This window comes from Stigmatopora nigra, chromosome 6 (assembly GCF_051989575.1).
Source record: "Stigmatopora nigra isolate UIUO_SnigA chromosome 6, RoL_Snig_1.1, whole genome shotgun sequence".
Classification (NCBI taxonomy): Eukaryota; Metazoa; Chordata; class Actinopteri; order Syngnathiformes; family Syngnathidae; genus Stigmatopora; species Stigmatopora nigra.
In genome coordinates, this window is record NC_135513.1 from 14,877,571 (window position 1) to 14,903,819 (window position 26,249).

Here is a 26,249-nt window from a genome sequence, read left to right on the forward strand (position 1 = left end):
TAAAATAGTCTAACCCACATAAAATCAAATTGACGTTAAAGCGCCTACCAACCAACCCGAGTCTGACACCCCTTGCTCTAAAAGAAAAATCCAACTTCTCAACCACCACCAACCTTACAAACACCACCAAAACTGAACTAAAACTCTTTCAGCCACCTTGATCTAAAAGACAACCCTAAAAAACACTAAGGTCGATCCCACATAGCAACTAACCACGTTTGAAATGAAAAGTGGGGGCCGGTTTGTTACCGAAGGGAGGTGGAGATTTACAATCCCACCCAGTCAAAGTATCACACACACACACACACAACAGCGCAAAAGGCAAGCGCTCGCCATAATGCGACGGCACCTCGGAGCAGACGGCCGCCTTTTTTTTTTTGCAGAAACCAAGAGGGGATCCGGCTACGTCTTTGATAGCGCGTTAATTACTCATGTGATGTGATACAGATGTCTGGGGGCTTCAGCTGAGAAAGTTCGCCTTGACGCTTTCCGAGGGGGCGCCAAGCGCTTTTTTTTTTAAAAGAAGCGGTAGGTAGAAAAACTAAAAAAAAAGGGGGGGATTTATTATTGATGTGAAGATGAGTTTTGCGTGCTGTCACGGGTCCCCGAGGGCGCGGCGGCGGCGATGATGCTAAACTGTGATGCTACTTGAAGGGCTGACTGCTAAATAGTTCTTTGTGTACTGGTTGACAGGCGGGACTTTGAAACAGGAACGACTCGGGGGCGAAAGAGACGCGACACCGTGCAAAAAAAGGGCTTTCTACGACAATGTGATGGCTTTTTAAAAAGTTAACAGAGTTTTTTGGGGGGGTTGAGATGGGAAATGATAGGTTTTTTTGCTCTCTGGTGGGGATGTCGCGATGATTTTGACATTGTCGGGAAAATGGCAGTGTTTGGTTGATGTGATGATGATATTTTTGGATGTTATTTAGAGTTTGCGGGCCGCGTTTACGTCAACTTGATTTCAGGTGGGCCGGACTATTTTAGATATAATATTTAGATTTTTTTTTTAATAGAAATGGATTAAAAGAACTGGATTTAAAGCCCTGAATATTCAGATTTTTTTATAGATATAAAACAATGTTTATTTGAGTTTTTTAATGTATTTTTAGATTTTACAAAATGATTTTTGAACTAAAATCAGGTAAAAATATATAAAATTTAGATTTTTTTAATTAATTGATTAAAAGAACTGGATTAAAAACCCTGAATAATCAGTTTTTTATAGATCTAAAACAATGTTTATTTGAGCTTTTTTATATATATATTTTTAGATTTTACAAAATGATTTTTGAACTAAAAACAGATAAAAAATATATATTTAATTTTTTTTAAATAAATAGATTAAAAGAACTGGATTAAAATCCCTGAATATTCAGTTTTTTATAGATCTAAAACAATATTTATTTTAGCTTTTTTGACAAAAAATAAAAAAGAATTGAAATATTATTTATGAAATGGTCCGAGTTGACGTTAAAACGGCCCGCAAACCAACAGTCTGACACCCTTACATTAAAGCAAACTATTTTTATACTGCAAAATGAACTTAGTGACACTAAATCTAATCTTTTTTTGTTGTTTTCATTGCTACAGTGACGACAAAATCAAAGCGCATCCGGCGTTCCGCGATGGCCGACACGGCCTTGCGAGCGTTGCTACTAATAGCCTGCGTGACGGCCTTAGGAACATGCCAAATAACCAACAAAGATGGCCACCACCTCCAGCACGCCTCTAGCACCCCACGACCAACCGGCTGGGTCAACGGCACGGTGGCGAGGCGGCCCCTGGCCCCGCCCAAGTGCGCGGTGAGCACTTCGGTCAGTGGCTACTTCAAGTACATCAACACGGTGATTTCCGTGCTGGTGTTTGCGGTGGGCTTGGTGGGCAACGCCACCTTGCTGAGAATCATCTACCAACACAAGTGCATGAGGAATGGGCCTAATGCGCTAATTGCTAGCTTGGCGTTGGGGGACCTCATCTATATCGTCATTGACATCCCCATCAACGTCTACAAGGTGAGATATGACGTTTCAGAAGTTTATATTGGTGCATTTTGACCTAAAATGGCTGCCTTTTAGCCCTAGTAACAGTAAATTGAAAGATTTTTTTTTTAATTTAAAAAAATATTGACTTGTAAGCATTTGTAATTAAAATATAAAAGTAATTGTTTATATTTTTCATTGAATAGTTGTTTTTTTTTAAACAGTTTGCAGTTTTTGGGGAGGGTAAAAAACATTTAAAGGCGCAGTGTTTTGGTTCCTATGCCAGCTAGCCAACATGCTAACCATGTAGCACTTAGGTTTTACCACAGATCAGCCCTCAAATTTGTTATTTGGTCAAAAAACAGTTTTCCAGACAATATTCCCATTAAAAAAAGGATCTGATATATTTAATTTATTGGATAAAAATAAACTAAAATGTCAACCACCACGATTATAATATAAAAAATACACAATGAGATCACTAGGTAACTACCAAACAGTAAAATAGGATTAAAACTGTACAACAACAACAAAAACCCAATCAAGGATGAAGAAAGTTTAATCTAACCTAATATAATCTAAAAAAACAACTATGGTTTGTGTCTAAACCAAATACAACCAAAAAATTCCAAATACTCCACTTATCACAACAAAAATGCTGATTTTTTGGGCCGTATTTGAAACATATTAGCATCATTATGGCCCTGGTGCCGTAACTTGGACACCTCTGCATTTCGGAGAAATCTTTCAAGACGGGAAAGTGCAATCAGTCAGTCGGTGGCCGTTATCTGGCCTTACTCTCTTCTCTCCCAAATCCCCCAAGAAGCTAAACCCCGCCTCCCTCCCTAACTAAACTCCCCCGTGTAGCCAATCCGGGCGATGAGAGATGCCGTGCTAAAATAAACACGGGAATCGGGACTCGAACCGCACATGCGTGTCGCCTTGAGCTGACCTGGGACATTAGTCACTATCCTTATCTGGACAACTTATGAAAATAGACACTACAGGAACATAAATATAAAAAAAATGTAAAAAAAAAGTACCCAATGGAGCCGTTTGTTGACACTGAAAACTTGTTGGATTTTACGACCTTTGAGGCTCGTTTAGAGTCTTTGCATCTACATTTTTGAAATATTTTGCAATTTTTATGGCTAACATATGTTTTTGAGGAATTTCCTACCAATGACGACTAGTCAAAATGGCGAGAAATTAGTTGATCACTAAAAGACTACAAACATGGCAGTGAAAATTGGAATTTGCCAAATATGAGTTTTTTTTTTTTTAAATGAAACTTATCAGTACATTTTCTTATTTTTATCCACAAAAATGACTTAATTCGCGAGTTTAATTATCATAATTCAAAACACCCATCCTCAAAATACCTTTCACTATCATTATAGTGGATGCTAATGCTAATGCTAATAAATTCGAGCAGAAAAAGGCAGTTTTGTAACAGAAATTCCCAAACATGACTCAAAATACTCAACTCAAAGCATCCTTTACCATTAAAACTCATTGAATATACCATTAAATTATTATAATACATCAAAACAACAATATTTTATCATATTATAATGGAGCCCAAACCTCCAAATTCAATTTATACATCATAAAATGATCAATTTTGGGATTTACTTCCTCCTCAGACTCACTATCAAATCCATATTGCAAAACATCAAATGATAAACACAACAAGTATACATACTCATTTCCCATTGAGTCATATGACCCCTAAAAAAATATTTTTGGTGGACTTTTGACCTGCATTTTAATGGCAAGGACTAATATGATGGAAAACAGAAGGAAAAGGTTACGTTGAACTCCCGTCCAAGTGTCATGCTGACTCTTAAAGGTGGAATTTAACAAAAAAAAAGGATATGGCTTATTCTCAAACAATAACGTGCGGAATACTTTGAAGGCTCTTTCTACTGTACGTCCTTTTCCTTAAAGCTGAAAGGGCCTGGGCTAAAATAAGCGGGGCCCTCGTAGGGTAAAAAAACAGTGGCTTGTCTTTCCTCTTCCCCTGTGGGAAAAAAACTAAACAGCTGCTATAAACAACAGTCCAGGAAACTACAAATTTCAGATCTGGCGATGATGGATGTTTGATTGCTATCGACGGCAATAAATGGCCATTATGGAGGACTACTGTTAAAGTTATCTAAATATTTTGAATACGGGATGAATAAAGTTATCTAATTTGAATCTAAAGTTGCCAAAATGTAAGATAAGATAAATTATTTTAATTTTTTTAAAAATTAATACATAATAAAAGGATAAAATGATAAATAAATAAACGTGAAATTAATAAAAATTCTACAAAAATAAAATTTGGATATAGCTACTTGTTTCACAAAACTAAAACAAAAAAAAGTATTAATAAATAATAAATAAAAGTGAAAATAATTTAAGTAGAAAGGAGAAAATAGGGAAATAAATGCAGGTTACACGAAATAAAACTACAAAAAATAAACTGGTTATAATTTTGAAAAAGAAATATACAAAAATGGATATGAATTGAATTATTGTCATTTTTTGTCAGGGCATGAATATGACGAAAAAAAATGGTGTTGTATGTGGGCTTTTGTTTAGGGCTGTTAGTCGGGTACGCAGATGCTAATGGCTAACACTAAAGTATCGGCTAACATTAAAATGCTAACTGCTAACACTTAAAGTATCAGCTAACATTAAAATGCTAACAGCTAACGCTAAAAGCATCGGCCTACATTAAAATACTAACCATTAACCCTTAAAATATCAGCTAAAATAAAAATGCTAACCGCTAACACTTATCATCATCTGATTTTTATCCATTTCCCGGCCTGAAACAATATATGCTAACAGCAGTGTCATTGAAATGTGATTGGAAAACATTTTTTTTTTGTCTTTCAGCTGTTGGCGTCGCAGTGGCCATTCTACTACAACGACGTTGGCCTATTTCTCTGCAAACTGGTGCCCTTCCTGCAGAAAGCCTCAGTGGGCATCACCGTGCTCAACTTATGCGCCCTCAGCGTCGATAGGTCGGTACGCCGTTCCCAACTCAGATGCGTAAAATTGCTAATTCTTATCTAAATGTAGAGAGATTTATTTTTCATCCTTTAAATACATTTTTTTAAATACCAGGGCTATTAGAGGCTAAATCATAACATTTTTAAAATTCCCATATAAATATGACTGCAAAAAAAGAAGAAAAATAGCTATGAACAATTAAAGGATTAAACATGGTATATTAGCGTAGCAATTCGATTAGCTTGTATTTTTCCTCATTTAATATGGCTCAAAATGATTTTCATTACTTAACCATGTTTGCCAAATATGCCAATTTCTTCTGTTTTTAAGCTTCTTAATATTCACATTTATTTAGATTACTTATTTTAAGTGTAATTATTTAATTAAATATTTTATTGAATTTTTTGGTTCATAAATAAGTGGCAGTAATCCAGCACTTCAGATCCTGTGCTAGGCCATCGATTTGTTTTTGTTGGAAACTTCCATTACACATTAATGGACTGTCTATTTTTACAACATTAAGTACATTAAAAATGCATCATGGAAGTAACGTATAGCATGAAGCGACCCCACCCTACGGAAAAAAATACAAAATAAAAAAATAAAGGGTGATAGCCGAGCCCTGGCAGACACAACCCATAAGATAAGAGCTTCTCTCTCTTAACGACCTTCTATTATGGGAAACAGAGATGATGCGTTCACTTGCTTGTTTTTCCAGGCCGTTCGATAAAAAAAAAATAATAATAATAATAAAAAATGTGAGTGGAGTTACTTTCAGGTCAGAGTTATTGCAAGTCTCCCGGAAATTTAAAACAAATAAACATTAAAAACGTACTTAGCAACGTACCTAGTGACAATTTCTACTTTATTTACATATTATAGGATTGGCTAAAAAGAGGGAAAAATAATTATTGATGATATTTTTATTGGAATGAATAGATTTGATTGATTATTGCAAGTCTCCAGGAAATTAAAAACAAAATCTGTAAAAACATACTTTTCCGCCTAGCAACTATTTGTACTTTATTTACACAAATTAGGGGATTGGCTAAAAAGGGGAAAAATATTGATATTTTTTGATTGGAATGAATAAATATGATTGATTATTGCAAGTCTCCAGGAAATTTTAAAAACATCATTGAAAACATTCTTTTCTGCCTAGCGACTATTTGTACTTTGTTTACGCAAATTTGAGAATCGGCTAAAAATGGGAAAAATAATTATTGATGATTTTCGATTGGAATGAGTAGATATGATTGACATATTGCAAGTCTCCAAGAAATTAAAAAAATAATAATCATCATCATCAAAAACGTACTTTTCCGCCTAGCGACAATTTGTACTTTATTCACCCATTAGAGGATGGGCTAAAAATGAAGAAAAAAAACAAAGTATCCATTTAGTGCTTTGTTAAATATACATGGCGCCATGTTGTCGAACAGAGAGATTCAAATAGGGCATGAAAAATATATTGTTTGTCCATGAAATCTTGATGCCCGATTTTACTAAAACATTTTTCGACAAGCGCTTTTCAATTAATGAAACAAACAAGCAAACAAGCCAAGGGGGCGGACCCCCCTCCACCCGTTAACCAAAGACGGAGGCCAGGGCCTGTTCGGCACGTAAATAAATATTAAATCGGTTAAATAAACAATTGATTGTCTCCCCGCGTGGATTCTTGAAAGTTTGATGGCGACGCGCTGACTCGGCAGTTTGCTACGGTGCCAAGAAGACGGCGGGAGGAAAAATATGGCGGCTTTCCGAGAAGTTGGGGGCGGGCGTACTAGTGGTGGACGATGGCGTTGCATTAGTTGTTCAAAATCTTCACTTTTTAATGTTTTTTCTCTCTTGAAATTAGAAATTATTTTATTTTCAAGTGTAGTAACAACAACAAACATGAATAAATAATGAGGAATAATTAATAATTAAGTAGGTGAGTGCACAAATAAAAACAAACAAATAAACTGAAAAATAATCAATAAAAAATTATAATTAGTCAATAAGTCATAAGTAAAGAAGTAGTACACATAAAAAATAATTAGCACTGACCAGGAGAACTTTGGCAAAACTAGATTTACCGTATTTACTCGCATATAAGCCTCCCCTGCGTATAAGCTTGAATTACATTCATAGGATCCAATATACATTTTGTTAAGCATTTTATATTTTCTCTATTTTGAAATAAATGACCATATCAGTCACATTATCTTGCATTACGGCATTTTATGCATGTCAAGTCTAATTTATGCGCATATAAGCCTTAACCCTCGATTCAGTTATTATTTTTTAGCGACAAATATGGCTTATATGCCAGAAAATACGGTAGTCAGCATAATAAATAAGTCGTAGTCAACATTGCGAGTTGATTAAAGACATCACAGGATGCAATTTACCCAAACAGCAATTACTTAAGCTCATTGTAGTGCAAATTAGGTCTAAAATCTGATTGGCTCCCATGTGGCAGGTATCGAGCCGTGGCTTCGTGGAGTCGAGTCCAGGGCGTGGGGATCCCCCTCTTCACCGTGATGGAGATTATATCCATCTGGGTCTTGTCTATGGTCTTGGCCATCCCAGAGGCGGTGGGTTTCGACATGGTCAGCTTCGACTATCGCAATGAGAGCTTCCGCACCTGTATGTTGCAGCCCAAGTCCGACTTCATGGTGGTACGTCAGTTTTCTGTTTTTATCGCTTTGGCTTCCAAAAATGCAAAAATGGACGGAAATTTTCCATTTTGACTAGAAAGGAGATAGGAGCTACACCTGTATTGTTGTTTTGACTGTTTAGGTTGAGAATGGCAAAACAAATTAGAAGAATAAATGGTACGGAGAGTAGCTAGTTTTTTTAGGGCTCATGGATTCATATAAAAAATATTTTTACAAAAACTTTTTTTTGCAAGTTTTCCCAGGTTAAATGTATTGGGTTTGAAGTTAAATACTATGAAAAACTTAATTAAGGAGTTATTTTAGGACCATAACTAAACTGTTTTTTAATTAATTTTAAATTCTGCATTTTTTTTAATACAAAAAAATGTTTTTGCAGGTTTGCCCAGGTTAAATGAATTGGGTTAGGAGTTAAATATTATAATAAATACTATAATAAACTTAATCAATGTATTATTTCAGGACCATAACTAAAGTTTTTATTTTTTATCAACTTTAAATTTAGCTTTTTTTTCATTAAAATATGTAAGCAAAAAAACTGACAATACAAAATACATATAATTAAAGCTGATTTCTGCATAGCAATTTCTATTTGTAATTAAGCCCAACATAAACCAAGTGTTTTTTTAATCAAATTACCACATTTAGTCCCCAAAAAATATAAATATTAAAACATTAAAATTCTAAAATTTCATTTGAAATACCCCCTCATTTACATTATGCAAACAAACAACTTCACATAGAATTAAAAACATTTTTTCTCAATAAAAATGCGAGATTTTAGGAAATACAACAACAACATCAACAAAAAAGTCCATCTCATGCAATCGATTGGTCATCCAAGTTGATTGTTGTTGTTTTTCCACTGGAGGACAAAATTAATGACAGGCGGTGCACAATTACTGAAACCTGAAGCCACTAAAAAAAAAAAAAAAAACCTGAGGCCTCATGCACAGATTTAATCCATATGTGACCTAATGGAGTCGTCACTCTCAGACAGTAGAAATAACACACTGGCGTCTTACTGGGGGGCAACTGGGGGGTTTCAAACGAGCCGGACGGATGATGATGATGATGATGAGGCAACATCATAAAACTAGATTAGACCCAATTACATATTTCTGTATTGGAGTCTTAGTCCAAGTCACCTGATTTGGTGGATTTGCCAATAGCAAGTATTAAAAATAAAGCCAAAATAGTCCATCCAAATGTATTTTTTCTCCCATTTGAACAAAGCTAACCAACAATAAAATGGGTTATTTGCAAAATCATGTTTATGCAAGCAAATATATTGTATAGTAATGAACCATATACACCAATGGTGTTAAAGTGGTGGCCCGCGGGCCAAACCTGGCCCGTCGCATCATTTTGTGCGGCCCGGGAAATAATGAGTGCCGACTTTCTTTTATGGGATGAAATTTAAATGAAAAGTATAGATGAATATTACATTTCCTTATTTTCCCCTTTTTGAATCAATAATTGTCATTTTTCAATCCATTTTTGGGGGGTTTTAGTTCAAAAATCATTTTGTAAAATCTAAAAATATACAAAAAAGCTAAAATATTTTTAGTGTTTTTAGTTCAAAATAATTTTGTAAAATCTAAAAAAAAATATTTTAAAAAGCTCAAATAAACATTGTTTTTGTCTATAAAAAACTGAATATTCAGGGATTTTAATTCAGTTCTTTTAATCCATTTATAAAAAAAAATCTAAATATTATATCAAAAAGGGTCCAGCCCACATAAAATCGAGTTAACGTTAATGCCGCCCACAAACTAACCCGAGCCACGATTTAAAACAATGTTCATTTACTTTCCCGGACCGCACAAAATGATGCGGTGGAGCAGATTTGGCCCGCGGGCTGCCACTTTGACACCAATATGCTAGACTTTACATGTTTTAGATCTACAAAAAACGGAATATTCAAGGCTTTTAATCCACTTCATTTAAAAAAAAAATCTAAATATTCTATGTAAAATCTAAAGTCTGACACCCTTTATATACACAAACCCAATCATTGTCATCTTCTGTACCGATTGGTCTTCCCAGTTCTACAAAGACGCCAAGGACTGGTGGCTGTTTGGTTTCTACTTTTGCGTACCGCTGGCGTGCACGGCCATCTTTTATACGCTGATGACCTGCGAAATGCTCAACAACAGGAATGGCAGCCTGAGAATCGCCCTGAGCGAACACCTCAAACAGGTTCCACATCTCCTTCGCTAACGTCTCTTTGTGCGCCAATCATAATAAGCCTTTCATATATGTGGGTTTTTATTTCTTGACTTTTCAAGAGAAGGGAAGTGGCCAAAGCCGTCTTCTGCCTGGTCCTCATATTCGCCCTCTGCTGGTTCCCGCTTCACCTGAGCAGGATTTTGAAGAAGATGGTTTACTACCAGAACGACGAGACGCGTTGCGAGCTCCTCAAGTGAGTCGGTCAAAAAGCAGAAAGGCAAAATGGCATTCTGCCTGGCAACTGGCGCTTATTTGTCTTTACTGTCTTTTCAGCTTCCTTTTAGTTGTGGACTACCTGAGCATCAACCTGGCAACCATCAACTCCTGCATCAATCCCATAATACTCTACTTTGTCAGCAAAAAGTTCAAAAATTGTTTCAAGGTAAAGTCAAACAATATCATGAAAAATATTTCAATGTTCAATATTAACATTTGTACATCTAATATTTCTCTTATGAAACATGTATATTACATTCTACTTTAAATCCAAATTTGAATATACATTTTTAAAAACTATTGTAAAAAAGTTAGATTCTTAATTTCCTCTTACAAAAAGAAGCAAATATCATTAAAAAAATAGAAATAAAAGACCGGCTACCAAACGTCCGGCTACCAAACGTCCGGCTACCATACGTCCGGCTACCAAACGTCCGGCTACCAAAACGTCCGGCTACCAAAATGTCCGGCTAACAAACGTCCGGCTACCAAACGTCCGACTACCAAACGTCCGACTACCAAACGTCCGGCTACCAAACGTCCGGCTACCAAACGTCCGGCTACCAAACGTCCGGCTACCAAACGTCCTGCTACCAAACGTCCGGCTACCAAACGTCCGGCTACCAAACGTCCGGCTACCAAACGTCCGCCTACCAAACGTCCGCCTACCAAACGTCCGCCTACCAAACGTCCGCCTACCAAACGTCCGCCTACCAAACGTCCGCCTACCAAACGTCCGCCTACCAAACGTCCGCCTACCAAACGACCGGCGACCAAACGTCCGCCTACCAAAACGTCCGGCTACCAAACATCCGGTCACACAGTCCACGGTTCAAATTAAAAGCAAAATGAAAATAATAATAATAATAATGTTGCACAAAAACACAATCATTTACTCCCACTTGTTTTGTTACTAATTTTTCCACGTCCCCCACAGTCATGTTTGTGCTGCTGGTGCTACTCCGAGACTCAGCTGAGCAGCACGGGCGCCTGAACGGCACCAGCGTCCAATGCAAAAGCCCCGAACCCAACAACGCCAACGGCGACCGGAGCCTTCGCAAAGACATCGACTGAACGCCATTCCTATCCGCTATTTCCCCCCCAAAAACCACACGCCATATCCCAACACACTCCCCTAAATAAACCAAAACTCCCAATGGCACCTTGCATGAAACCCTACCGCCAAAAAGGACAAATGGCTCGAAGGATTTCACGATCCTCGTGCAAAAAATAAAGGGCGGCGCCACCCGATGGAGGAAACGCCACCATAGGGGAGTCGGGGAAACAGGAAAGCGCGTTAGCCACGTTTGTTATTTGCGCTAACATGTCCGCGGACGTGCTCGTTATTCATTTATCGCCACCTTTTGCGCTCGGTGAATATTTCACAAATGGTTGCCGACGGCACATAGGAAAGACTTGTCGTGAATGATTCATTTTGATGGCTGTAATTATTATTTTTTTAATTTTTATATGATTAAAATGCTAACCGACGGAATGCTAAGTTCCGCGTGTGTGTTTAAGATAACTGAAAATGAATAAAGGGATTATTATCAAGTCCGTAGGTTATGTTTGTGATGATAAAGGTTGTTTATTTTGGGGTGACAAAGGTCACAGGGGTCAAAAAATGTAAAAAAATATGATACACCAAGAATGAAGATTTTTTAAAATTATTATTTATTAATTATTATTTAACTCTAGTATATATTTCAAACAGGAGGTAATTACTTGGTGTCTCTACATTATTTTACTATCTACAATCTAAATTAATTTGGCATTAAATTAAAAAAAACATGTACATTTGTATTGAAAAAAATATTTTAGAATCAAAATATTTCTATTTTTTGGCATTTTATAATCAAAATATTTCAATTTTTTGCCATTTTTAGGTGATTATTGTCATACAAATGACTTTCACTTGATGTAACAGTACATTTTATATTTTTAAAATAAAAATCTAGATAGAAAAAAATAAATAAAAACAATAAATGGAAGGACGCCAAATCTTTTGAGCTAAAAACACCTCTCGGCTGTGATTAAATGCGACATATGTTTATCCACGCTAACCCTGGTGGCTTTACCATGTCCCTCCGAGGCATCCATTGGCTCGTATGACTAGTGGCGAAGACAATGCTTTATTCATTTAAAGCCAAAAGGAAAAATTCAAACATTCATGAACAATCTGTCGGAAATATAACGAGTTAGGGGGGATTACAGGGGAGGAAAAGTTCTTCCTCTCAAGCAGAAAAACATGTAGTAAGAACCTCAAAAGTCATGTTATAAAATCAAAATGAGGTATGAACTTACCTTCGTCCCTACCTTGATTCTCGTTATACAGTTTTTCCAGTGTTATAAAATCATATTTATCAAAGTGAGTTCCATTCATAATACACAAAAAGAACAAATATCGGGCACTTTAAAATTAAATTGATTTTTTTTCTTTGCACCACGTTAAAAATTCCATTATCATCCATGTTGTTTTTATCTTTGTTAATGCTAAATCGTTTATTTTCCTCCTCCACGTAAAATTTCATAATAAAGCTGACCCATTTTGCCACTCCAAAAGTAATTTGTTATAAAAACGTGTATTTCCAAAACAATTATACTTAAATCTAAACACTTAATGTACCATTTATCAATTGTTGAAGATCACCGCCGCCTGGTGGACAGCAAGTGCCACAAACATACGAGGAGGACCAATCACGTACTTCTATACTAACTTTTAGAACCTCGTCGGTGATTGGCCCGGAGGAAAACCTCAACCAATCACTACTCGGAATGTAGAATCAGGAAGTAACCGATAGGAAACAACTCATCGGGAAAGTTTCAGGCATCGGCAACACAATTCAGAGTTTAGCTCAGTTAAAACACTTCAAAACGCGCAGATCGGCTCTATCCAAATACAACATTTCATCGGCACGATATAGATTCAAAGGATCTCAACGGCCATGTAACTACTTTCACGTTTGTTATTTGTTTACGTGGCAAAACGACCGAGAAGCTAACACAAGACTAGCCACTCGGCTAGGGGATAATTGGAGTCACCTGCACTGGCAATTAGCATGTCGGCGAAATAAGATCAAGTAATATTTTACTCACTCTGAGACCAAGAAGGCTGTGTTTGTTTGTATTAAAACGGATCCGGCGTCTTCATGTCAGAATGCCTTGCTCGTGCGGGAACTGGAGACGATGGATTCGGCCTCTGGTTGTCTTGTTGTACATATTATTGTTGCTCGTGGTCCTGCCGCTGTGCGTGTGGGAACTACAGAAGTCGGAGGTAAGAACGGGGTTCACCCAAAGGGGCTGAACTGCATTGTGGGATATTGATTTTAAAAACAAACAAAATGTTTACAGCTATTAGGATCCAATAGCATTTTAGTGATAGGAAAATGATGCTTCTGGATTAAAAGAAACAGTATATAACATTTAAATGTGGGTTAATTAGGTTATTATTTAGTTGACTTTTTGACAATTAATTATCCTGCTTATCCTCACAAGGGTCCCAATAAACAATTTAGTATCATGTCTTATTTGTATTAGCTCTTTACTATATTTTTACGCTTACTATTAATATTAGTATTAATATCCTCATTTCTTTGCCACGACAGGTCGGCACTCATAACAAAGCATGGTTTATAGCCGGCATATTTGTCTTCATGACCATCCCCATATCATTATGGGGCATTCTACAACATCTGGTTCACTACACTCAACCAGAGCTTCAAAAACCTATCATAAGGTGAACAAAATTTCCAATATCTTCCTAAAAAAATAAAATTATATAACATTTTTAACACCACATTTTTCTCCCACCAGAATATTGTGGATGGTGCCAATTTACAGCTTGGACAGTGTAAGTTTTTCTCTATAACAACACTTTACTTCCTGATTTTAAACTAAAAAAGTTGCCATTTTGCCACAGTGGATTGCCTTGAAATACCCACACATCGCCATTTACGTGGACACTTGCCGAGAATGCTATGAGGCCTACGTCATCTACAACTTTATGACATTCCTCCTAAACTACTTGGAGAACCAGTACCCCAGTCTGGTTATGATGTTGGAGGTTCAGGAGCAACAGAAGCATCTTCCGCCGCTTTGCTGTTGCCCACCCTGGCCAATGGGAGAGTGAGTAAACTGTATACAGTAATCCCTCGACTATTGCGGTTAATGTGTGAACCTCGTGAGGACAAGATTTTTTAAAAAAATGAATGAATGTTTATCGTTTTAAATGTTTTTGTGTTTTTATTTTTTGTCTCCAAAGGGTTTTGCTATTAAGGTGCAAGCTGGGGGTGCTGCAGTACACGGTGGTGAGGCCAGTCACAACGGTTATCGCCCTGTAAGTCATGCAAGATTTTGTTGAGATTTTGGCGGCCTAAAAATCAACTGCAAGATTTTGTTGAAATTTTTTTGAGATTTTGGCAGCCTAAAATCAACCGCAAGATTTTGTTGAGATTTTGGCAGCCTAAAATCGACCATTTTTCAAATATTTGGCAATTAATCGACACTGACCGTCCATTTTTTGTTATTGTTTTGGCAGCATCTGTCAACTCTGCAAAGTTTACGACGAAGGCAACTTCAGCTCCACCAACGCTTGGACCTATTTGGTCATTGTCAACAACATGTCCCAACTGGTACCAAAAACTCTCGATTGGTCTAGTTTTCCAACAGAATTCAGGACATAACATTTGTTTTGCTTAATTTCGTCTTTCCAGTTCGCCATGTACTGCCTGGTGCTGTTCTACAGGGCTCTACGAGACGAACTGGGCCCCATCAACCCGGTGGGAAAGTTTCTCTGCGTCAAAATGGTGGTGTTCGTCTCATTTTGGTAAAAAAAACAACATTTTGGAATTAATTTTTGGCCACTTTTTAGGTGAATAAATGTTGGTTTTTTTTGTGATTGACAGGCAAGCTGTTCTAATCGCCCTGTTGGTTAAAGTGGGCGTCATCTCGGAGAAACGCACTTGGGATTGGCAAAGCGTGGAAGCCGTCGCCACTGGACTGCAGGTTAACAAAATACATTTGCATATTTTGGTTTTTCTTTTTTGCCATTTTTGCTAGTCGGCATTTACAGAAGATTGCGAAAAATACATATAAATATTTGTATGTATTTAGTTCTATGTATTAACTCAATCTGTTTTGCACTAATCCAAACCATTATTATCATTTTTGAATGATATTGTAATTATCGTTTCAAATTAAGGAAAAAAATGTCTATCATTCACGTTATTTTTTTTATATTATGGGAACATCATATTTCCTTGACTATAAGTCACACTTTTTCATATTTTGGTGAGACTAATTGTTTTCAAGAGTCTATTTTTTTAGGCTATAGTTATCCAAAAAAAATGTGCCTATTTAGTTTATTGTTCTCCATAATTTTTTTTGATCAAATTAAAAAAATGTGTATAATTAAATATGCTTTTTTTCCTCTTCAATGTGCATTTTTTTTCTTTGGGCCTGGAGCTACAAATTCAAATTTCCAAGACATTTTTTCTTACTGGATTGCAGGACTTTGTAATCTGCGTGGAGATGTTCCTGGCAGCCATCGCTCACCACGTGAGCTTCACATACAAGCCTTACATCCAAGAGGCCGAGGAGGGTTCCTGCTTCGACTCCTTCATGGCCATGTGGGACGTCTCCGACGTCCGAGCCGACATCTCCGAACAAGTCCGCAACGTCGGTCAGTCTCCGACCAATCCCTAGCTCAGGATTGGGCAAACTTTACGGTCCAGGGGCCACATTGACTTTAAAAATTTGGCAGAAGGTCAGCACAAGATACGATACATATAAAAAAGTGCATCCGTTAACAGTACACATGAAACATAAACAGAAAAAAAATGACTCAGGTATTGCTTTAGTAATCTTCACTCATCAATATAGTAAAAATTATAAAGTACAAAGTCAAAAGGAATGTATTAAAAAATATAAAAACAATAGATTTTTTTTTATAAATGGATTAAAAAAATTGGATTAAAATCCCTGAATATTCCATTTTTTATAGATCTAAAACAATGTTTATCTTAGGTTTTTTTTAAATATATTTTTAGATTTTACAAAATGATTTTTGAACTAAAAACAGAAAAAATATTTAAAAAATGACAATTATTGATTTAAAGGGGGAAAAAAATCAGGATTTAAAAGAATTAATAAAAACTAAATAAATTATTTGGACAATGTCGTTGGGCCGGATTCAAAAGCCCAATGGGCCGTATGTGGCCCGCGAGCCGTAGTTTGACAAAATCAGAATTGACTTTTTCTTCTTTTTTTTCCGCCATAGGTCGAACGGTGATGGGCCGCACCCGAACGTCGTACTTCGACGACGCGCAGAATTGTGGCGAGCGTTCCGGCCTGCTTTCGTCCTCCAGCTCGCGGGACGCCGTGGGCGAGGTGGCGTCCGACCCACCCTCGCCCGGGGGTCGCTATCAAGGTACTGGGCGAACCCCCCGTTCCGTCTCAGCCCCTGCTGGTCTGACCCAGGAACAACAGGACGAGGAAGCCCAAGAGGACTCAATTGTCGTCATTAAGAGCTAATGAGGGGGCGGGGCCTGGTGATTTTTGCCAATTATGTGACAGCCGCAAGAATGTTCAGTGAGGATTGGACGCTAATGTCCGTCAATGACTGGTTGAAACTCGCAAAATGATCATTTGCCAAGTGTTAGCGCCTTAGCCGGTTAGCCTTTTTTGTTAAAACAATATTTAAGATTTAAAGGGCCACACTGACTCAAAATTGTGGGGATGCTTTGAATTATGGTGAAAAATGAAGATTATGCTATTGTTTTTAAAGAATAACTCATCAAATTATACTTTTTTTCAAGTATTTAAATGTGTATCATAATGAGGACATCATGTCACAACATCTCTTGATTTTTCCCCCTGCTGTTCAATTATGGTAAATACATGTATGTATCAGGTATGTTTTTAAATGTTAAGAGAATATTAATCATTGTAAAATGATGAATTTGCACATCTTTGCGTCCATTTACAGTTTTTTTCAGTCTAGAACAAGGGTGTCAGACTCGGTTCGCGGGCCGTTTTGAGGTCAACTTGATTTCACGAGGGGTCGCACTATTTTAGATATAATATTTAGATTTTTTTTTTAAATGGATTTAAAAAACAGGATTAAGATCCCTGAATATTCAGTTTTTCATAGATATAAAACAATGTTTATGTCTGATATTTCATTTATTTTTGGATTTTATAAAATGATTTTTGAACAAAAAAACAAAAAAATGATTTAAAAAATGACAATTATTATTTTAAAAAGAGGAAAATCAGGAAATATAATATACATCTATACTTTTAATTTAAATTTCATCCTAAAACAGAAAGTCTGCACTCATAATTAACTTTCCCGGACCGCACAAAATGATCCGCTGGGCCATATTTGGCCCCGGGCCGCCACTTTGACACCCGTTGTCTAGAACTGAATACTCATTACTTGTTATACTTTGGCAATTTAACATAAAAGATGAAACCAATCAATTTGATTGGCCGAGGAAATACACTGATTTCCATGTTAAACATTCATTAAATATATCAAGTTCACCTTTACGCTTAAATTGCAGAAATAACAATAATGTATATGTATACAGCAGTTCTATACTCTTCTGCAACTTTATTTTTACCAATAAAACGAACAATAACATGAATACAAGCCTCAACTTTATCCTTTTTAAAATGTCAAATATCTTTCCGTACCTCGATGGAAATACTGCTATTCCGGATCTTGACGACCAGCGTTATCTGCTCCCCTTCCGCCACCTCCAGGGGGCGCTGCAGGACGACGGCGGCCTGCTTCCAGTGAGAATCAGGAGCCAGTGTACTAACGATGTTTTCATCGTCCAGATGGATGTCGTACCAAAATGGCACTGCCGTGATCCTTCCCGCAGACGTGGTCAAAACCTGACAAGATGGATGTGTTCATAAACTAAAGAACAATCCGAATACTTTTTAAATAAACTTTTTTAAATGCTTAATTACTGCATATTCATAGTTAAAGTCGTTGTTATCACATACTGCTTAATTCGCGATAAACTCAAGTCTGAAAGGAACTTTCATTGCCCCTATTAACATGGCCTCTGGGTGGCCATGTTGGTAGGGGAACATGTAAAGTCTAGCATATAGGTGTCAAAGTAGCGGCCCGCGGGCCAAATCTGGTCCACCGCATCATTTTGTGCGGTCCGGGAAAGTAAATGAACATTGTTTTAAATCATGGCTCGGGTTAGTTTGTGGGCGACATTAATGTCAACTCGATTTTATGTGGGCTGGACCATTTTAGATATAATATTTAGATTTTTTTTTATAAATGGATTAAAAGAACTGAATTAAAAGCCCTGAATATTCGTTTTTTATAGATATCAAACAAGGTTTATTTGAGCTTTTTTAAATATATTTTTAGATTTTACAAAATGATTTTTGAACTAAAAACAGAAAAAAATGATTAAAAAATGACAATTATTAATTTAAAAAGAGGGAAAATCAGGAAATTTAATATACATCTATAATATTCATTTCAATTTATCTTAAAACAGAAAGTCGCCACTCATGATTTACTTTTCCGGGCCGCAAAAATGATGCGGCGGGCCAGATCTGGCCCCCGGGCCGCCACTTTGACACCCTTGGTCTAGCAAAACTCACCTGGACCTCCCTTTCATCGTAGTTGGCGTTGGTGTCCATTAGATTGAGGACGAAAAGCTCCGTGGGCTCGCTAAGGCGTCGACACGCTAACGTGGAAAGCTCCAAAAACACATGCACGGGAACCTGTAGGGCAAAGCGGCAATATTATGTGAAAATTGAGGGTTAAAGACATCGGCCGTTGTGTACTTACGGTGAACTGGTTGATGAACGGCGCAATGTTGAAGCCAAGAGTGGCGTCCAGGCCCTGCACGGCGCTTTCCATCAACAGCGTGTCCGACTCTACCAGCGTGCCCAGAACCACTATTTTTTGAGGGAAGATGCGGCCGCCGCGCTCCAATAAACACCTGAAGAATTAGGGAAGGGAAATTTTAAAAATAAATAAAGAAATTTTGATTTCAAATGTAACTAAAAATGTAAATAGAGTTTTAAAAATGTGTCACTTAAAAAATAATACTAATAAAAGATTGCCCAGGCTATTAAATATCTTACATCATGATTTGTTATGGACATAAAAATGGAAACATTGAATTTAAATTATAATCTAATTTTAGGAAAATGTTTTGTTTTTTCCAATTTGAAAAATAAATGAAGACATTTTGATTTCTAATGTAACATTAAAATAAATACGTCTGTCGACCAAACATCCGGGCGACCAAACGTCTGGGCGACCAAACGTCCCTGGCGACCAAACGTCCCTGGCGACCAAACGTCCCTGGCGACCAAACGTCCCTGGCGACCAAACGTCCCTGGCGACCAAACGTCCCGGCGACCAAACATCCGGGGACCAAATGTCCGGCCGACCCCAACAATCACCTGGCCAGAGACGCCTTCTCCATCAGCTTCTGCCTAATGAGGCCGCATGTCTCCACGCAATCCAACAAGATGGCGCTCCAGAGCTTCTCCCGCGAGGGCCTCTGCAGCGCCCCCATCTGGTAATCGTCGCGGTTAACCCAGAACTCTAAGCTGTCGTCGGGCACGCCGTTGGCGCGCGCCAGGCGCTTCAGCACTTCCTGCTGCCTGCTCTTCTCCACCGAACTATACGCCCTGACCCCGCCTTGGGCGGCGGCCACCAACGAGAGCATAGAAAAGCCCTCCAAGACGTCCAGGACGTAAAACGGGTCGGCGGGTTCCCCCGGCGTGGGAGGCTCCGCCTTCAAGCGGGTCACCAGCTCGGAGAGGGCGGCGGCGAAGCTCCGGTGGTAGCGCTCGTTGTTCAAGAGCGCCATTTCCGAGTAATCTAGCAGGCAGATGTCCGTGCGGGTCTGGAGGCACGCCAGGGCGCTGCAAAGCTCCGCCTCCGGGTCGCGGAGGTCCGCCGCAGTGTCCAGTCGCACGTGGCGACCGTTCCGCGTTACCGCCATGCTGTGCAGGTGGAGGTAAGTTTCCCGGCAGGAAACGTCCACCAGGAGCTCGTCGCCGGTTTTTAGCAAAAAACCTAGGCGGAAAATATAAAGGACAAAGAAACACATTTAATGATTTAGAAATGTCATTTGTTGACTGTGATTGGCCGGCAAAGGAATTCATGGTATCAAAGTGGCGGCCCGGGGGCCAAATCGGTGGAATTGGTAGTTTGTTTTAGGACTGTGGAACGAATTATGGAATTTAGATATAAAGTCCTACTACTTACAAAAACTGGAACCAATTAATTCCATTAGGATTTATAACTGTTCATGTTTTTTTCACAAAATGTTATTGTTACATTTTGGAATTCTGAGTAATTTCTACCAAAAACTACCAAAAAAACAGAATTAAAATACATTAAAAGTTCCCAACTGCAAAGTGGAGTTGTGTAAAGTAATTAGCATATTTTTTACAGCTATCAAAAGTCTTGACTGACGCGCCGTTGATGATGATAGAATTGTAAATGAAATGAAATTAGAGACCAGGATGAGTGGAAGCGGAAGAAGAGCAATGAGATTAAGAAGAAATGGGGGGGCGGGGCTATTCCTTTAGGAATAACATCTGTTCCCGTCTTGATCTGGGAATAACCAGATCGCTTAAGTGTGTCACGGATGATCACGGCGCACAAATAAACGAGGAGGGCGCTTGACATCGGCGGATGTCGGCGCCTTTCCCCAGAGGACCACACGGCTGCCGTCTGGAGGACGACGAGCTCCACGTCGGACGCCGTTAGCGTCATGGCGTGGCGGCCTTTATGGGGGGGTGGGGAGACAGCGCTCTCTTGTGATGGCGTGTGGAAAAACATTCAAATGGGATTGCATGTATGTACATGCATACCTGTCAACCTCGAACCATTTGTGATCTTACCAAATTTTGTTTTCGCCCTTACATATATGTATAAATACATGGAAAATCTTACCACTTTACTTTTTTGTAAAAAATCACGAACATTCTTGACTTGTAAACAGACCAGAAACAGCTGATCAAATGAAAGTAAACATAAACAAGGGAACAGGAAACGGAAATCACATGGTGAAAGTGTTACAAAACGAAATGTTTATCATGATCTTTTTTTTTTAGCCAATCAGAGGCGCCGGTACATATATCACTTGGCAGACATGCGTTTCCGGGAAGAAACAATGGCGGATGGTGAAAAATGGCTAGAAAGTGCCTTAATTTATTTTTTTTTCTCAAAATCACCGTTTAGCGTACCATTTTCATGTGTACAGCGTACCAATATAAAAATGGGCTTTCAGTTGTACCAATTACGGCGAGAACGTACCAGTTGACAGGTATGTACATGTGTATATGTAGATATATGTATAAATGTATATGTGTATATATGTCTATATATATATATATGTGTGTGTATACATATGTCTATAAATGTCTATATGTGTATATATGTCTATATATGTGTATATATGTCTATATTTGTGTATATATGTGTATATACGTCTACATATGTCTATTTGTGTATATATGTCTATGTGTGTATGTGTGTATATGTGTGTATATGAGTGTATATGAGTGTATATGTGTCTATATGTATATATGTGTATATATGTGTATAAATGTGTATAAATGTGTATAAATGTGTATAAATGTGTATAAATGTGTATAAATGTGTATAAATGTGTATAAATGTGTATAAATGTGTATAAATGTGTATAAATGTGTATAAATATGTATAAATGTGTATAATTGTGTATAAATATGTATAAATGTGTATATATGGTTATATGTGTATATGTGTGTATATGTGTATATATGTGTATATATGTGTATACATGTGTATACATGTGTATATGTGTATTTATGTGTATTTATGTGTATTTATGTGTATATATGTGTATATATGTGTATACATGTGTATATGTGTATATGGGTATATATGTATATATTTATTTATTAACTTACTTATTACTTATCTATTTATGTCTAAAATGTATTTTTCTGTGTCTGTATTCCCCCCCTTTTGCTACTGTGAAGAATACAGGATTTTTAACAAAATCAGGATCATTTCCATTTGACCTTTACTGGTGTGCTCTGGATAGATGGCATGCTCCCAGCAAGTGTCTTCATGCGGTCCCGTGGACAAGCTGCTCTCCTGATCCAAATGCAGATTAAACCAGACGGCCAGGGCATCTAGCTTGCCCTCCCTGACCACCGGCACCCTCAAGCGCTGCACCATCCTGGAGCTCAGACCCTCCAACTCCTACCAAGAACAAACTACATTCCTATCACTTGCATTTTTAGACATTCAAAAGTCACCTTTTGACATTCACTAGTTTCTGGAAAGTTGGGAAACACTGACAGAATTGATGTGTAAAAAAAAAGTGAACTAGAATTCCAAAATGGCAGCTCACCTCTACGTTGTTAAAGTCAATTTGTAGCACGGTGACCGGCTCGGTCAGCTGCACGTATCCCCCGGGCAATCTGCCGAGACGCTCGGTGGTGTACGGCTCCGTGACTTCGAAGGCGTCGGCGGTGCAGCTCACCGGACTCCGCAGTCGCTCGGACGCCGCCGCCATGGACAAACCGCCCACCTCGGACACGCAAAGCCTACACAAACAAAAAATCTCTTATTCATAACCAATCAGACGATTAACGTCAACAATTCATTTGGTCTACTTGTTATGCCGTCGGATTTCCAGGCACTCCACGGCCACCGCGTAAATGGTGGCCCCGGCGGGGATGACTCGACCGGTCGCCGAAGGGTCACCGGATGCCGTCTCTCCCGTCTGGAAGAAAAACTAGTGTCTGTATTGTGTTGTGCCGCCGTTGTGATTGCTGTCGGCATTTACCGGCGGAGGCAGTAGAAGGTGGCGCCAAGCATGGATGAGACTCTCGATGATGCCTTCGCCGAATAAGCCGGCGTCTACCGTCTCCGTCACCACCAGGGACACCCTGATGGAGCAGAAAAATACAAACTATGTAAACCAAAATTTTCTCACATATACGTATTTGTCACTAAAAAAAAACATGCCAGAATCGAGGATACGGCTTATATCGTGACCGGACGTTTGGTCTCCCGGACGTTTGGTAGCCCGGGTGAATATAATTTTGAGAGCTGGTTTCAACAGTAGATATTTAGATATTAAACTCTCTCTCATGAATATAATCTTGAGAGCTGATTTCAACAGTAAACTCTGACCAAACGTCTGGGGACCAAACGTCCGGGCGACCAAACTTCCGGGCGACCAAACGTCCGGGCAAACCAAACGTCCGGGGGACCAAAAAACTGGCGACCAAACGTCCGGGGGACCAAACGTCCGGGGGACCAAACGTCCGGGGGACCAAACGTCCGGGGGACCAAACGTCCGGGGGACCAAACGTCCGGGGGACCAAACGTCCGGGGGACCAAACGTCCGGGGGACCAAACGTCCGGGGGACCAAACGTCTGGGCGACCAAACGTCCGGGCGACCAAACGTCCGGGCGACCAAACGTCCGGGGGACCAAACGTCCGGGCGACCAAACGTCCGGGCGACCAAACGTCCCGGGGACCAAACATCCGAGTACCGGCTTATATGCGCATAAATTAGACTATTTATTACTATTGTAGTACTATTTTCAGTTAGCCCAAAGTAATGCTCATATATTCAGAACCCGTATATGCGTACATACCTATGTGGGATGTCCTTTGGCACTTCCATATCTAAAGACTTCTTGTGAAGGATCTTGATGGCTCCGCCCATCCCGTTGGCCGCCACCACCTCGCAGGCCAGCTCGTACATGGTCTTGGACAGCTCGCAGGCGTACACTTCGGCGGCCCCGGCCTTCTTAGCGCACATGCTAACGGTGGGGTGACCACGTTAGCTAGCCAGCGGGAGCCAAAGGGTGAAAATACGCTGTTGGAATCTCACCCGAGGATCCCGGTGCCGGTTCCGATGTCCAGGACGCTGGTGCATCCGCCATGTACGGCCTTTTGGATGGCCTGTTGATATTTGCGGTTGCGCCCTTGGTCGTTGAGCATGAGGAAATGCCAACGCTCTACCAGCCAGTTTGCCACACGGTAGAAGTTCTCCCTGGCTTCCACGTAGTCCGGCTTCAGCTTCAGGGCTTTGAAAAAATGCCTAGCCGCTTCGTCTCGGAAGCCCATTCTGAGTCAATACAAAATACCAAAAACATGGAAAATATAAGGTATAGTATTCATTTTTTTAATGCATTAAAAGCCTTGAATATTCCGTTTTTTAAAGATCTAAAACAATGTTTATTTTATCTTTTTTTAATATATTTTGAGACTTTACAAAATGATTTTTGAACTAAAAACACTGAAACTTTTTATGCATATATGTGTGTGGTTTTTTGCCACAATAATAGACATTATTTTCAATAGCCTCAATGGCAAAATATATTTATGCAAAAAAGAAAATAGACGTCATGGACAAAAAAATTAATAAAAAAGCCCTTTTTTAATGTCATTGTAATTTTTGCTGACTATGTATTGTCTTGTCTTTGAGTTGTTGCCAATAAAGTTATTTTAAAAAAAAATGCCTGTCCGCAGGTTTCAGGTTTAAAAAGCAAAACAAAACAAAAAAATAATAAAAATAATAAAACAAAATACCTGAAGAGCTGCTCTCCCACGTTATTCAGAATAACCTCATCCGCAGGAAAGAGTTCCAAAGCTTGCTCATAGCAGCTGAAGATATCCTGAATGCGGCCGGCCGAATCCAGTTCTTCCGCCCATTTAAAAAGGGTGAAACGGAAGGACTCCTATAGCGATAAAAAAAAATAATAATAATGTAAAACATGCTGTAAAACATGAAAAAACATAAGAGTGGACAGAGCTACTGCCACTGGCTGTCGTGTAGACAGCGCCACCTAGGGGAAAGGAGTAAAAAATAAATACTTTGGCAAATTCCTTGAATTCGGGCGCCACGTTGAGGACCAGCAGGTAGTGGACGAATGCAGGTCCATAGTCCTGATTAAAGAGGCACTGTTGGGCGCTCTCTAGGGAACTGGAAACCAGTTGGTTCCGGGCTGGATCCTCTCGGGGCCGTCTGTGGGATCTCCTGCCACTGTTTTTTGGTCTTGCGCTGGCATTAGGCATACCCTGGATACAAAAATTAAGGTTACATAAGGGTTGGTCTGCTTTTTAGGAGTCAAAAATACCCTTAAAATGACACATTTTAAGCTAATGTGTTAATGTGCTAATTAATTAAAGTTAATTGGCTAGTTTTTTATTGTTTTTTTTTTCATTTAAATTGACTTTTATAGCTTTCATTTCAAATGTTGGGTTATTTATCAGGTGCCAAATTTAAATAAAAAATGTCATTTGGAATTTTGTCATTCGTTCAGTTTTTATTTTTCATATTTTTGTTAGTTTTGTAAGCATAGTTTTGGTTAGTAATCGATTTTTTCCTCTTTTGGGTTTTTACTTTTGGATATTCCGATTCTTATTGTTTTAATTAATTATTCTGATATTTCTCAATTATATATATATATATATATATATATATATATATATTTTAAATTATGACTCAGAAAACTGTTTGTGTATTGTGACACACTGAGAAATACTGCAAAATTAATATATGTAATAAGTCATTGTATTTGACTGACATGGCTGGAAATGTTGTCAAGAAAAAAAACAATATTATAATAATAATATAAATAATAATATGGCCACGGATCACTGAGATATTTAGACTTACCGCGCAAGAATGTAGATCAAAGCAGTGATGTTCTCTGGAAGGAGGTAATTGTTGTCGTTTTAAAAACTGATGTTTTTGCAGTGACGATTCAATCACGCTCAACGTCAAAATATTTCTTTAATGGTAAGCCTCGGTGAGGCTTTTCTTCTGCAAGTTGGCATCTTGCAATCGGAAAAGCAGAAGAAAATCGCCGCTATGTAAGGATTTTTCCGCCAAACTCATACACTATTGAAGCTAATAGCATTGTTGGCTAATAAGTCCTTCCGGTAAACAAGCTCGGCTGTTTCCACGTAAGCAAAAATAGTTCCGATTCAATGTAGCAGTCTAAAACAAGTGAGTTTCTCTTTACAAACTGTTTATTTATGATTAAAAAAATCAATAATATAGGAATAATTCAAGGAGAATGTTTTACAAAATATTCTTAATTTTAATATCAATGCATTTGACTTTATCTCTG

The 26,249-nt window shown here is 38.4% G+C and overlaps 4 protein-coding genes across 6 annotated transcripts in view; 3 read left to right on the forward strand and 1 right to left on the reverse strand.

Moving 5' to 3' along the window:
• The first annotated feature begins 318 nt into the window (after positions 1-318).
• On the forward strand, positions 319-11,668 carry ednraa (endothelin receptor type Aa). The gene is given in 9 exon segments (XM_077718817.1): positions 319-528; positions 1,594-2,015; positions 4,872-4,999; positions 7,453-7,651; positions 9,698-9,850; positions 9,940-10,073; positions 10,154-10,262; positions 11,034-11,082; positions 11,085-11,668. Coding segments are annotated over 8 exon segments (1,245 nt in total). The 5' UTR covers positions 319-528; positions 1,594-1,628; the 3' UTR covers positions 11,171-11,668.
• A 1,228-nt stretch (positions 11,669-12,896) lies between these two features.
• Positions 12,897-17,269, forward strand: tmem184c (transmembrane protein 184C). 2 transcript variants are annotated; one of them, XM_077719880.1, is made up of 11 exons: positions 12,897-13,176; positions 13,253-13,370; positions 13,702-13,832; positions 13,910-13,946; positions 14,016-14,221; positions 14,358-14,432; positions 14,634-14,727; positions 14,809-14,921; positions 15,001-15,100; positions 15,605-15,776; positions 16,374-17,269. In XM_077719880.1, exons 2-11 carry the CDS (start codon positions 13,254-13,256, stop codon positions 16,625-16,627), a joined length of 1,299 nt encoding a protein of 432 aa, XP_077576006.1. In that variant the 5' UTR covers positions 12,897-13,176; position 13,253; the 3' UTR covers positions 16,628-17,269. The 2 variants fall into 2 exon arrangements, with proteins under 2 accessions (XP_077576006.1, XP_077576005.1); XM_077719879.1 differs by having other exon boundaries at positions 12,897-13,370.
• An 87-nt stretch (positions 17,270-17,356) lies between these two features.
• Positions 17,357-26,063, reverse strand: prmt9 (protein arginine methyltransferase 9). The gene is made up of 13 exons (XM_077718866.1): positions 25,793-26,063; positions 24,988-25,191; positions 24,703-24,851; positions 24,002-24,238; positions 23,763-23,930; positions 22,942-23,044; positions 22,769-22,878; positions 22,504-22,699; positions 22,169-22,352; positions 19,547-20,168; positions 18,924-19,077; positions 18,734-18,856; positions 17,357-17,998 (listed from the first exon to the last, which is right to left on the reverse strand). Exons 2-13 carry the CDS (start codon positions 25,186-25,188, stop codon positions 17,777-17,779), a joined length of 2,469 nt encoding a protein of 822 aa, XP_077574992.1. The 5' UTR covers positions 25,189-25,191; positions 25,793-26,063; the 3' UTR covers positions 17,357-17,776.
• The window catches only part of arhgap10 (Rho GTPase activating protein 10), a 39,315-nt gene continuing 38,902 nt past the window's right edge, over positions 25,837-26,249 (forward strand). Inside the window, exon 1 of one of the 2 annotated variants that reach the window (XM_077718867.1) lies at positions 25,837-25,989. In XM_077718867.1, coding sequence (XP_077574993.1) covers positions 25,913-25,989 — 77 coding nt within the window. In that variant the 5' untranslated portion in view covers positions 25,837-25,912. Of the gene's footprint in view, positions 26,126-26,249 lie in introns of both variants that reach the window. The other variant, XM_077718868.1, reaches the window with a different exon arrangement.